The 14097-nt window shown below is 39.5% G+C and overlaps 1 protein-coding gene across 4 annotated transcripts in view; it reads left to right on the top strand.

The window, feature by feature from the left end:
- The first annotated feature begins 3246 nt into the window (after positions 1-3246).
- The window catches only part of LOC113480580 (cytosolic phospholipase A2 epsilon-like), a 23571-nt gene continuing 12720 nt past the window's right edge, over positions 3247-14097 (top strand). For 3 of the 4 annotated variants that reach the window (XM_026849455.1, XM_026849456.1, XM_026849458.1), the window contains exons 1-9: positions 3247-3361; positions 3639-3722; positions 6105-6177; positions 6966-7102; positions 8256-8387; positions 11272-11312; positions 11756-11798; positions 12539-12602; positions 13196-13362. In XM_026849455.1, coding sequence (XP_026705256.1) covers positions 3335-3361; positions 3639-3722; positions 6105-6177; positions 6966-7102; positions 8256-8387; positions 11272-11312; positions 11756-11798; positions 12539-12602; positions 13196-13362 — 768 coding nt within the window. In that variant the 5' untranslated portion in view covers positions 3247-3334. Of the gene's footprint in view, positions 3362-3638; positions 3723-6104; positions 6178-6556; positions 6610-6965; positions 7103-8255; positions 8388-11271; positions 11313-11755; positions 11799-12538; positions 12603-13195; positions 13363-14097 lie in introns of those variants that run through there. The other variant, XM_026849457.1, reaches the window with a different exon arrangement.

Genomic DNA, 14097 nt, shown 5'->3' on the forward strand with positions numbered 1-14097 from the left:
GTCATAGTGGTATAAGATGATAATTACATTCACTGGAGAGAATTGGGCACTTCTCTCTTTGGACACTAAGAGCAGCAGTTCAGCCCTTAGGTGCTGCCAGAGAGCATTTTAGCCTGTTTCTTTTCATTAACTAGTGACAGTGACTCAGCTGCAATTAAACTCATACTCAGTACTTATCTCTGTCCTCCCATGTCTTTGTAGGAAAGGCCCACAGCTGTAATAAAAAAAATAAAAAAAAAAAAAAAAAAAAAAAGAGCAGTAAAAATGAGTGTTAGTAAAGAACAAGCACTGAAGATGTCTTGAGGTCTTCTCTTCTTTTGCTTTAGGGGCACAATAAATTCCATTGTCTGGAGACTGTTAGCCCACATGCCCAGTCACACACTTGACTGATGGTGTAGATCCTAATTCAGAGTCTCTGGTGTGGGACTGCCCTGTCTCCTATGAGTTAGTGATAAATAGGTGTTATCTTCTGGTCTGAGCTGAAAATGCAGGTGAATCTTGGGTGCTGTGACGTAGCGTTCCCTCAGTAGTGAATGGGGTGATTCCAGTAGTGCTGTTCGAGAGGAAGGTGGTCTTGAGTAATTCAGTCCTTGGGAGCTGTCTCCTCAGCAGTAACACAAAGCAGCTTGTGCATTTGTTGCCATCGTCACTTGTATCAACTCAGCTTGCGTTGAAGTACTTACAAAATAATCTGAGAAAATTGATGCAGCTAACTTGTAAATAAGGCCTAAATTGGCAATGTGAGTGTGAATTTTTTTCTGGATGTACTGAATCATATATTGGAACAAAACTTTAATAGGGTATGAACGCAATTGTGCAACTTACGTGCAACAGACAATATTAGTCATTCTTGTTCTTCATCTTACCCCAATGCTTTAAACAGATGCTCTGAAGATTGCATGAAGACTTAATTTCTTATGGATTTCAATCAGTGTCACTTCAGGTTTGGTCAGATCTAGGTCAAAAAGGGATTATGGGTGGCCCAGGTTTGAGATATTTTATTTGGGTCATGTAAATGAAGTCTGATATTCAGAGTTGGTGTCCAACAGCTTTTATTTAGAGGATTATGAAGAAGAAAATCATTAGTATTTTCAGAAATAAAGTTGTACCCTGTGGCTGCATTGGTGTATCAAGAGGTCTCTTTAGCTCTCTATCACAGCACCTTTCTATCAGAAGTTAGCAGTCTTGCAAGGCTTCTGCGCCAGACTCTGAGGGCTTTTCCCCCTGTGTCTTATATTAGTTGTCAAATAGCTGTAGAAACCCTGTTGAGAATTTGATAATTGGTGATATCTCCAGTCTCAAATTGCTGTGAGAGGACAGTGATTCTGAGTCATGTCAAAATTGATCTGGGATCAATGGGAGTCTCCAGCTCTTGCAGCTGCCTCTCGAGAGGCTGCTGAGCCTGTGCTGGTGCTGCTCTGCCACCCTGGGCACCTATGCTGCAAGTTGTGTGGCCCAGTTTAAGTGTCGGTGTGACTCCAGACATCATATTGCCATGCAACTAGTACTGCTGAAAGCTTCTGTTGTTACAAGGGTAGGTATTGATGAAATACTATCTTGTCTTCTGGCCTGCGGCTTTCTGACTTCTGATTTACTTTCACCACTGTTCATGATGCACAATATCATGTTATCAAGTAAATTCCTAAGGTTTCTGGGCTACGTCTGCTTTTGCTGTATTTCTTCTTTCTCATGTTGTGCAGATCAAGCATGTATAGTATAGCACAGTAGCTGCTTGAGCAGTAAATATTGCTTAATTTAGTATATGAAATCCACCAAAGACCCAAGTGTGGGGTGCATAGGGAGCATGGCATATTATCTAACTGGATGGGTAAATTCTTGAAGAGCTGGTGAGAATCCACTGTCATCAAACTGAGCTATAAAATGACTTTAAGACTTTAAGCTAGGTGATATGATAGTTGTCATGTTCGGCCTCTTGTAACAGCATGAGCAGAATCTCTTGTTTCAAATCAGGGAGCATTACTTTAAAAGCACTATCATATAATCAAAGTGAAATAAATCTCTATTGTAATTAAACTGCTTCACAAAATAAAAAAACCTAACAAAAACCCTGTAGCTGGGAACTCATCACACCTTTTTGCATGAATGACAGGAAAACCTAAAGCAGGAACTGTTATATATTCAATGTCTGAGTCTATGAAAGACCAGACTAATTATAATGATCATGTGAAATTTTACCTAAGGCAGCTCGCCTCTACAGGACAGTTTGAATAGTCAGATGCTTTCATTAGAAATGGTTGAAAGTCAGATTTCTTTTTTTCATAAGAAGTCCTGCTGCTTCAAACAGGGGTTTTCTGTCTGACTTAGAAACGTGGGAATTCTAAAAAATAAAATGTTTTTTAAAAAAAAAGTTAACTACAGTTTCTCACTATTATATAACAGATTGTTTTAGTGATTTTAAAAATGTTCAATGCAATAGCTGGCTTCTGACATGTTTTAGTAATAGTGTTAGGTGCTTTTGTTATTATGTATTGAGTGCTATTACAGAAAAAAAAAAGTGAAATTATTCTAAAATGAAAAAGACATCAAACTTGATGATTTTGACATGAACGCTTAAACATCTTGGAAAAAAAAATCATGTGTAGCTATTTGTGTTAAAGTTTATATGAGTTTCTAACATAATTGAAAGCAGGGCTTTCACTAAAAAACGTTTCATTAACAAGCTCCTGCTGGCTATGCTTATCCTGTAACATCCTTTATGTAACAAGAAATAAGAGAGAAGAAAAGCTACAAGCTGTTTTCTTTAGCTATTTACTGCTGCCCGTGAGAGCCAGCCTCCACTTTGTGGCTGTAATTTGTGGCAAACTTGGTGAAAACCCTTGCAATTGTGCGTCTGGCTGGAGGAGCTGCTGTTGGGATATTCAGATCACTCAGTGCTGGTGAAGTGCAGGTAAGGATTTTAGAACTAGAGAAAATAATAGTAGATACCAGTAGTTGCAATGCTTTGTTAGGTCTTCTCTAGTTTGTGAGGGTTGCAACTGCCCCAGGATATCCCTCTGTGTGTGGTTATTCAGACCTTACGGTAGTGAATAACTATTTTATTTTGGGATTAGCCTATGATAAAATGTTTGACCCATCTCCTCCTTTTGCCCCTAAATTACTGTGGTTTTAAAAAAAAAAAAAAATCTTCATGTGGCACAGAACAAGTGCATAATTTGTGCTTTTGAAATCAGTGGGAGGTGGAGCTATGAGTCAATCTATACAGCTCTTCTTTCCTGCCTCTGTTGTAAAATAGTGTGGTCCAGGAGCACCTGCCAGCTGCGCGACATACACACTGGACCATTATAGTGTTGCATTTTATGAAACAGAGATACTAATGGGATCATCAGCTTATTCACCTTTGGTAAGAGAAAATCAGCACTGGGGCAGGAGGATCTGTTTGACTGTCTTGGCTGAGTTTAATCAAAAGCAAGTACTTGGGTATTTTCAACCTTAAATGTTAAACAGATCTGCAGTGTGCAGATTTATTAGTAAGAGCAGTGGATAGATGGTTTCGGTGAGATGGAGATGTAATGGTAGGACTCCCTGCTATTAGGGCAAATCTGAGTAGCAACTGAAAACTAGGAATTGTTGGCTGCTTGCTTTAATCACTGTCCCCTCTCTCGGGTCCTTGTCTCCAGGATCGGTTCATCCAAGCAAACCCAGACAGGAAGATTGGAATCAGGAGGAGGAATCGTGAGAGACTGCACAGCCCTGAAGATGAGGTACTGTACGGAGGGCAGCTTCTGGGTTGCAGGGAGAGGGGCTGTGGGGTCTGAACAGTGGCAGTGGACATGCTATCTGCAGTCTTCCATCAGCCTTTCCCCTCTCTCCTTCAGCTTAGCTGTTACTATGAGAGGTGATACTTTTTTAACAGTTAGTTAAGGGAATATTTGTTTCTATTGTGAGTGTGCTCTCTAGAGTGGAAAGCATTCACTATGACTTAGGGGTTGGGAAGGTGTGGAAGGTGATGAACTTGTGGTTTAGATGCTGGGCAAGGAACCGGGAGAGCTGGATTTTAGTCTTGATTTTACTGTGACATCACTATATGACAGCCATCGTACCTCATAACACCCAAGGCTCAGTCTTCTAATGGTTTATGGAGGCAGATCAGCAGATAAGATGGATTATTCAGTGTCTGCCACTTAAAATAACTGAATGCTAATTTTTATGAAACTGGTGAAAGGTGTTGGAGGGTGCTGAATATGGTACATACTGGATATGTAACCAATTATTCCTTTTTCTGAGTAATGTCTGGTTGAAATTATATTAACTATAACTTGAAAAAAATATTCTATGATGTGTGTGTTTTCCCCCTGAGTTTCCTGAATCTTCTCCCTAGCTGTATTCAGTGAAGAAGCGTGAGGCGCTCTGCTAGATCTGGGAGAGCAGCAAACTCACTATCTGCTGTCACTATGGAATAGTATTTGGTTTTGTGTTTGCATATTTTCTTAGTATTTCAGCCATCTCATGAATACATTTTCTCCAAAATCCTGAATAAGGATGGTACTATAGCTGAGGATGAAAAATTAATCCTCTGTGTTTGGGACAAAAAGTTGAGCTTTTGGCAGTTTGGATCATCTACTCCTGTCGTTCTCTCTATCTCCAGAAACATTGCTGCCAAAATTTCTGCTGAGGCTGATGGGTTTCTTCCAAACCTACTGCCTTTGTTCAAATGGCATGTTCTGAGAGAAAACCACTGGGTTGAGAATTTTTCCAGTGGGCTGTAAATACCACTAACCTGGTGACTTACTGCTTTTTAGATGGTTAATCTGCTCCTGTCAGGACACTGGCATATCAAAGTAAGAGGTACACAAGGAGGATCTAAGGAGACAGTTTCTCAGAAATCATGATGCTTTCAAGATTTAATTGCTCCTTTCGGATTTAATTAATGGAGCTACTGTTTCTGTATGTAAATAATTTATTGTGCAGAAGTCCTGAATAAGACAAGGCATTCTGAATCACCTATTTATGCTTTTTATGTTGTTGTTTTGCTTTATATGCATTCATATGCAGTTATAATTTTTATTCTTGCTTCTTTGTGTTTAATTGCATAATCTAACACACTGACAATTTTACTGTCATCCTATCAAATCTGTAATTCTGTTTGTGTTTGCAACTTTCTATTTTCTTAAATTGTTTAAAGATTTTTGTGATTCATGCCTTATTCAGTTCTGGCTTTTCCCCAGCTCCTGGTTTATGTACGTATATCAGTTCTGCATGTTGTGGTAATGTGTTTTCATTTTGATTAATGTAGACTCTATCTATGGATGGCAGGTTATCTTGGTGTCACACAGAGCCAAAAAAAAAGAGAATGAATACAGCTTCTTCTGCCTTAGATCATGTCAAATTTGCACTGAAATGCTAGAGCTATGTGTGAAATGGAAGAATGCTTACCCCAAGCCTCTGGTTTCAGCCTTCCTCCTGCTGGTGTAACTGAAAAGCTCTGGAGTCCCATACTGGGGTGTTCACTTCTTCCTCCCCTCTTTCAGTTGTTTATTTCCTTTTAAGAGCGAGGTATTTCAGTATGGTGAAGGATGTTACGGTGTTATGTATCGCCCAGCCAGGTTGGCCAGTAGCAGTGATATCTGGGCCAGGGCATTATAAATGGAGGGTATTTCTCCTGCAGTAAAAATATGTGGCAGATGGGCTGCAGTCCCTGCTAGAGGAGGGAGGGCATCCCATGGTCCCTGAGCTGGCACACTGGGAAGTGCTGTGCTGTAACCTGCTGCACTCAGCCTGAAATGTGAGGAGTAAATCTTGCAGCTGGATTTTTACAGGGGCAGTTATGTAGGGACTTTCTGTGTGAAAAATATCTTGTGATATTTCTTACTATTCCTTGCATTAAGCAACCTCCAAAACCTAAGGCTTTAAAAAACTTAATCTCAAACATTACTGGTTAGAAAACATAAATGGAATCTGACATTATATGGTGTCAAATCACAAGAAAGAATCTATTCTCAGAAATCGTTTCAAATAATTAAAATTAAAACATATTCACAGCATTAATGTGAGAATGGTTCTTTGCTTATGCTATAGGATAGGCTGTGTTAGTCATATCTGAGTTATTTGCTAATAATTAAGGTATCTTTCTCATTGTTTTGCAGCCAGAAGTGCCTCAGTTTTGCTGGCTGATTGTAAAAATTATAAGCATGAGAAATCTCCGCAAAGCAGATCTGTGTAAGTATCACTGATGGCATGATTATAGGTTAGCAAGAAAATCACTGTCACCTGAATTTGATGCTCTTGCACACCTGTTGCTTAGATTACAGTTATGTCTCAGGTTGCTTCTTGACTGAAGAAATTGTATCTGTTTTCATTTTTGTTTAGGCTCAAAATAATTTAGGAAACAGTTAACAACAGAAATGAAATAGAACAGAAATTCTGTGTTGGGGAAAAAAAGTTATCCTTCCCTTCACCAGCTGCTTTGTGATATTTCCCTTTCACCTAACTTTTCAGTGCTCCTTTATCCACAGGTTGCTGGTTTCCCTTCTGAAAGGGACACCTTTGTGAAAGATAAAGGAAAAATCAGTAGTTGTGTTGGGGGCTGCTGTGTTTGTGTCTTCACTACTCTATCACTGTGGATGACTTGTGCATTACAATTAGAACCAGGTCAGAAAAATCCCCAAAACTAAATTCTTAATTTTTTGGAAAAAGTGAAGTTTCAGGAAGTGAAGTCATATATGAATTTGCTCGAAGCCTGGCAAATATTTGAAAACAGAAGTAAAAAATCAGAAGAGCCAGAATGCTTTATTTCAGTACTGTTGAAACCAAATATTTTGGCTTTTGTTATCAAATAGAATTAGTGGTTTAAAGTTGACTTTTTTTTTGGAATTGACATAAATGCAAATAGAAAAGTTAAATAACTCTAATGGTTTCCTTCTGTCTAATGAAATATTCCCTGACTGGGCAAAAGAAATAATAAAAAAGTACTGCTGTACTAGTTACGCATTCTTTTGTTAACACAGTGAGCCAAACTGATTGCTATGTCAAGCTGTGGCTGCCAACAGCTTCATGTCAAGAAGCCCGGACAAGAACTGTACACAACTGCAGAAACCCTGTCTGGAATGAAACTTTCCAGTTTATGATACAAAGTGAAGTAAAGGTAGGATCTGCACCTGTGGTAGTGAGCAGATGCTTTGTAAAGCGTTACCTGCTGCTGCAGACTCTATGTGAGCCTTGACATCAGTTATGCTGAGGAATAGGATGGTAACAGAAAGATACAGAAAGCATCAGAGACAGCATGAGACATGCTGTTTCCTACCAGCAAGTAAATATTGCAAGCCTTGCTATGGAGGTTTTATAAACTCTTTAGAGGTTTAGTTATATTTTCTTCTATGCAACTATGAAGGCATTTTTGCTGTTTTACCAGGAGCTTGTAATACCTGCTTTATAAAGTAAGTGATGCTGTTTGTGAATTATAAGAGGTACCATAACTTAATGCCACTTTCTAAAAATTTTAAAATATCTTTTAATACTCAACTATTTCATTGCTAAACAGGCATATTTTCAAAAGCCTATTAGGCTGTAAGAAAGCAAACCATATGTCTGACTTAGACTTGCAATAGAACCATGACTATTCCATGCTTTGAGTGTAAACTCATAGTGTTATGGATCATCTGGGATAAAGTTGAATGCTTCTTTCTGTCCCAGAGCAGTTGTAAAAAAAGTGTTTAAGATAATGTCTATAGAGTTAGCAGAAATAGATTATCAGAGTGTGAGCAATACAAGGTCTAGAGACAGGGTCAGCTTCCTGTGGCTTAATAGTGTTGCATCTTCTTATGCTGCTATGGGTAGTCTGAGCACTGAGGGATTGCAAGGGGAATCACTACAGTTTACATCTTGTTAAAGAGTTTGTTAATGTGCTTTATTTTCCATTGTTTGCTTTCTATTATTACTTTCTGCTGATATGCCAAAACTTCTCGAGGTAGTAGTTTTGAATCTGGAAAGAATCTGATGAACAGCAAGTGTAATCTCTATTCTGTCCAGTGCATATTACCATCATGCACGTCACTTATGCTGCCTTTCTTTTGAGCTCTTTGCTCATAGCCAAATCTGATGATTTACTTCTTCTAGGATTCATCCCTGACTTTGCAGTTTGAGCCACAGGGACTCTGAACTGAGCTCCACACTGTGCAGGAGTCTGTCAACATTGAACAATGCGAGGGCTGCATGCTGCTGACTCTTGACAGACCTTCCTTTTGGGCTCAGTAGTCCCAGAATACAGCATTTACATCCTTCTCTGGCTATTTCCTCAGAACATCCTGGAGCTGACAGTCTGCGATGAGGATACTTTTACACCAGATGACAAGCTTCTGACTGTTCACTTTGATGTAGCTAAAATTCAGCCTGGGGAAAAAGTTCACCTGAATTTTGAGTTGAATCCAAAGGTGAGAAATTAAAAGATGAGTGAAATTAAATGGATAGATAAAATAATACTCTTGATCAGGATTTTGTCTCAAGTTACTATCTAATTAAACAGAGTTGTTCTCACACACAAAGACTTTGTTAAAAGGTCCTCAGTAAAGCAAAAAGTTAAATGCTCAGGGTTTAGGAGAGGTCAGAAACAGTCACTTCTCTGTTGTGATTGCAGTTAGATGCAAAACTGCTTTCTTATTCTGATTTTTTTTTTTTGAGATATCAAAAATGTCAGAAAAAAACAGAGAAAGCAGGAGTCGGTAGCTCACTAGGCGTACCTCCTCTTAGCTTCACTGGGGGTTTTGTTCTGTGCTTTCAGGCAAAATGATTATATATAAATTATTATATATTTTCATGAAAATATCTCAATTTTGTTCCTCCTTCTGATAAACAACTTTTATTCTTTTTTAAAATTCTCAGAAAGTCTGTTTATGATCGTTAGTTACAGGGTTACAGATTTCTTTTAGAGGGGCTGAACCGGCAGCTCAGGACGAGCTACTGAGATCTTCCTCAGTATTTTATTCTTCTCCTCAGTATTTTATTCTTCTATGTCAGGGTATGACCTAGGAGTTTTATTTGCTGCATGTCTCAAAGAATTTTGTGTTTTGTTGTATTAAAGAGAGGATTAAGAGTTTCTTATGAAATGTTTCATGGGTGCAGTTGCTGAGAGGACAGGTGGAGAAATCACACCCATCTTTTAAGAGCAAAATAAGTACTCAAATTACTTTTTGCAAAACATAACACCTTCTCTACTTGGAGGCTCTGTAGTAACGAGACTTGAGGGCTTTTTCACACTTCTGACAAGGGCTTGAATTTACAGTTCCTAAGAATTGTGTGTGCTCTGTCTATTTCTAAATCACTGTTTCAAGCTGTCCGAAAAACTCTCTTGCCTGTTTTTTATATTGCTATTGCTTTGGAGAGTGTTTATTAACTTTTCTGAAAAGTCCATCCTTACTAAAGATTTCGATATACTTGCTCCAGATGGCTACAGCCTTCCTTAGAAAAAGCCTTACATGACTGAGATAATTTCAGATGTGATTCAAGCCATGAGTTTGCTCTGAAGTGTGTGCAGCGTTGGCTTAACCCATTGGCTTGGCAGGATGGAAGTTGGGGAGATAAGACAACGTGAGCAGCACTTAAGGAATGTTTCGGTCAAGCCATCCTTAGTCAGATCACAACTCATACTCAGGTGCCCGTGAGGCATCACAGATTATGGTCTGTATGTGGATTTTTAAAACACTTACAGTTAATTTTTTTTTTTTTTAAAGTGACTTAGTAATGGAACATGCTGGGCAAGCTTAATAATAGGGAGTACTGCCACCTCTACCCATAATGATTTCTTTCCTCTATCAAGGATCTCAGAAGGAGGGCTGAGGAGGGGGGTGGGTAATGTCAGGGCATCAGGATTGCTTCCTGCTGTGCCTCTTGATCACTGTGTGGTCTAACACGTCTTTCCATTGCTTTGCTCTGGGTTTTTCACCCACAGAAATGTGAATGGGGCCTAATAGAAATACAATTTGTGTGAGTGTGTGTACAACAGCATAAGAAGGATGGGAACGTAAAGCAGGCACAATTAGGTAGATGTTACAAGCCAGGGTCTCCTGAACATTTTATGCTGTTCTTTGGACAAAGTTGGAACAGACTATCACTGAATTTGGATAGTACAGACTGGTCACAATCTGATGCTTGATAAAGTCTGTCTTGCATCTCTGTACGGTCACTACTTTGTAAAATCCATCCTCAGCCTTCTGTTACGTTGCAACCACCCTGATTCTCATGAAAGACAGACTTTGGGAGAAACAGGCAAGCAGAACCACCTGCTGCTGAGCTACATGCCACAGATACAGCTCTGAGAAGCCACCTGAGATGTCTCATTTACTGACATGAACTAGCAAATACAAAAATACTAACTTTTCTCCTTCTCTGTAGTGATGATTTTACCTTGGCAGCTACATTATCAGACTAGTTATGGTTTTCACAGTCTCTTCACAAAGTTAAAGTATGCTGTGCAGCCAGACAGAAGGGATATTTAGCAGTAAAGGTTAGTTCTGAATAAGAGTGAAAAATTTTGCCATCACTTGTCAGGAAGAGATTTATATCTTCCACTAATTAGTGTTTTCTCCTCTGTGGGTGATAGAGAAGATCTGTGATATATGTTTTTGTGGGTCATTTCCTGGATTGGCTGCGTCTCATACATACTGATCCAGGAAAAGGCTGCAGTGAAGTAATACAGTTATTCAGTTCCTCTTATGTTGTTGGTGTGTTACTCTTCTCTGTTGCTGTTCCCTGCTCTTACACTGTTCCCCCTTTCTCATCTTGATTTGGCCCTTGTAAGCTCTTTCCCTCATTCCCCTTCACAGCTACAGTCTTCTCTCTCTTCCTCCCTTCACACTTGCAATTTTCATTCTCCAAGTTGGTCTCTTCTCTCACCCTTTTTTAATGTTTAGTCATTATACTCTGCAAATTCCTTTGTTTTAACCCAGACATACTGACCATCTAGGTCCATTTATTCTCAAGGATGTTCTACATAATTCACCTGTTATGCCTCCCTTCCTCGGCACTGATTGACCCATGTCTCATCCCACTAATAAAAGAATAATGGGACCTTCACCCCCTCTTCCGTGATACTCTCCTTTTCCACTTGGGGGGACAGTTGGTTTGTAAACAGTAGGGTGTGGAGTGATATGAAATGAAAGGGTGGTCAAAGAAGGCTCCATCCATTTACATTATGATGCAGGGGGTGTGGGAATAGCAAAACCTTGCAAGGAAGAGGTATGCAAAAATCATCAGAGCTCTATCAAAGGAAAAAGTTTATTTGTTCATTTTCCTTGAATGAAAAATAAATCTTAATTTCAGAATCAGGAAGAACTAGAAGTGGAATTTCTACTGGAAAACATGTGAGTAAAGCCTAAATGTTACGGAATTTGTCATCAGAAAACTTTGCATTTTAGAGAGAGCGGTAATGCAGCATTGGAGAATTGGCTCCATGCGCCTGTGCTCAGATATTCCATCTTGGCATCTCCTCTGTGGTTGCTTTTCTCTCCTGAATCTGGTGAAATCTCTTCCTGAGCAACAGTCTCACTATTTATCGCTGAGGGTGGGTGTTTATTTTGTAATTCAGCCTAAGGAGAGATAATGCTGGTCAGGGGAGGTAAGAAAGAGGGAATGTCCCTAGGAACTATGGGACTGTGACCTGGCGGTGGACACGAGAGAGGTGAAAGATAGAAGTGCTGATGGCACTTGGCAGCTAGAAAAACTGAGCTCAGATAACTATTTGCATTTAAAAGATTACTTCTCATATTCTCACTCCTAAATAAACCTTTTCCTTTTTGCTTTTCAGTCCAGGTGTATCCGAGAACATCATTACTAATGGCGTACTAGTGGTAATTGTTTAATTTATTTTTATGTTTATGTTCTTATGGTACAGTAGAACTGGAGGATGTAGTTGGAAGAACTGTGCCTTTAGGTGTAGCCTTTACTGTTTTTCAGGTGAGACACAGGTGTGATTGTAAAGTTTTGAATTTGGTCATGCTTGTAGGGTGTTCTGTGTTGGGAGAGGCTTGGACCAGCACTCTGCCACAGTGCCAATGAGCTGCTCACTGATGAAATGGCAGTAAACCTGGGAAGGGAGTGAATCCAATGTCACTGCAGAGTTTATTACTGAATGTCTACCTTGGAGCTGAAGGCCCCTTTCACACCATGTCCAAAGTACTGTGTGATGCTCCTGTGCTGGTACTTCCTCCTATGCAACACTCTCTTGGGAAGTTTCAGGTTCATCCCAAAGGTATTACAGGCCCATCTGTCCAGTTGTTCTGCAGAATTGTAGGTATCCTTCAGCTCACTACTCTGTGGACAAGTTAAAGCATGGCCTAGATGAGGAGAAAAGATTCTTGTATTAACTGTTGGGGGTTGAATGGTATTTAAATGCCATGGGACAGATCACCTTAGCTCCCTTGACCACAGTACTGCTTGTATGATTTATACAAGAAAATCAGCCTGTCCGATTTCTTCATGTTCACAGGACATCATGGCCAAGCCTGGTGTTTCTACAGGACCCCTAGATCCTCAATGAGGATCCTGCACTGTTTCTGTGACGGGTGATTTTATTGCTTATTTCTTCTAGTCTCGTGAAGTTTCCTGTTTGGAAGTACATGTGAATGAAACAAAAACGAAGAGCCCTTACAAAAGTGAGGTTATTGATTTAAATATCTAAATATTTAAGTATTTAAATATTGTTGCTGCTTTTTGTGACATGGGAGGTGCAGCTGAATCTAGACAAATATTTGATCTCTTTTAGTCTCTGTATCGGGGCTTCTTGGGGATGGAGGTGTTTCTGGAATTATCTGCTTGCTGGAGATGGTGTGACTGTAGCTGAAGAGAAACTGTGGAGGTGGCTGGGAGATTCAGAAACATCACTGCAGTGTGATGGAATGGAAATACCAGTGATGAGAACAGAACGTAGAAGAGGAGACACACAACTATTGGGAGGGGAAAGACTATGGTGGAAACTCAGGGGGTGTGAATGCTGCTAGTGGCAATGCGCTGGTCTAACACATACTGTCCGTTGCTTGGCAGGGGAGAAGTTGCAATGCTGCATTGGCCTTCTGCTGCTTATTCAGTCTGGCCCTTACTCACACTGCTTATGGGGGAGGAAAAGTATTGTGGCCCAAAGTAATGCTCACTGCACTAAGGCTTAAACTTTACTTGGGGCATTTCTATTTGTTATTTTTCAGGGCTAGATGAAGTTAATGTTTTCCTGCGGTTTGCTTCTTTTTCTTAGGGAGAGATTTCACGTTCACAGTGAAAGGATCCTATGAAGAAACTCGGGATGTTTCCTTAGGTCCTTGCTGCAGATGGGGAAGCGGTGAAACCACTGTGTTCCACTATGTCAAACACAGTCAACCCAGACTGCACATGACACGGCCAAAGGAGCACTACTTCTGTGGTGTATGTATTGCTTGTGGATGGTGATAAGAGCTGAAGTAAATTTTGGGACAAGCAGAATGAATTAGCCTTTCTCTCATAGATTTGTACCTATGGATTGTAAATAATTTTCTCCTTGTTGTTATATATATATATATATATATATATAACATATATATGATATATAACATGTGTGTGGATACATGTATTTTCCTAATGTAGATGTCTGAGTGACTAGAGCATCAGTTGTGTTAACAGAAGGACACCTCAGAGAGTGAAGTGGGTTAGCAAGGTGAGTGACGCTGCAGTTGGCACAGGAGCTGGAAGCAAGCTAATCCTTCCAGTCTCAGTATTTTTAAACATCAGACTGTTTTGTGATGGCATTTGAAATGGTTTGATACTGCTGTAATGGGAACACTTAAAATCTCAAATTCAACAGCTAGACAATCATTTCTCATTGATTTCTGTTATGCATTTTAGCTCCTTGACCTAGATTTATATCCAATTTCCAAGTGATGTCAATGCAAGTTCAGTCTGAAGAGTATGCAGAGAATATACACTCAGCATTTTAGAATTTTTCAGTATGGATTGGTAGCTAGGCATTAAGTTTGCCTTAGCAGTTGCAAAATAGGTCATAGATAATAACTATAAACCATAACCATTTCTATTTAGGCCATGTAATATCCTATTAAGGTACTGGTTGAATGGTTTCATGACATGTCTAATCTTTAATTGAAATATTTATTGTTAATTTGGGAG

Source organism: Athene cunicularia, assembly GCF_003259725.1.
Source record: "Athene cunicularia isolate RWA chromosome 5 unlocalized genomic scaffold, athCun1 chr5_part1, whole genome shotgun sequence".
Taxonomy (NCBI): domain Eukaryota; kingdom Metazoa; phylum Chordata; class Aves; order Strigiformes; family Strigidae; genus Athene; species Athene cunicularia.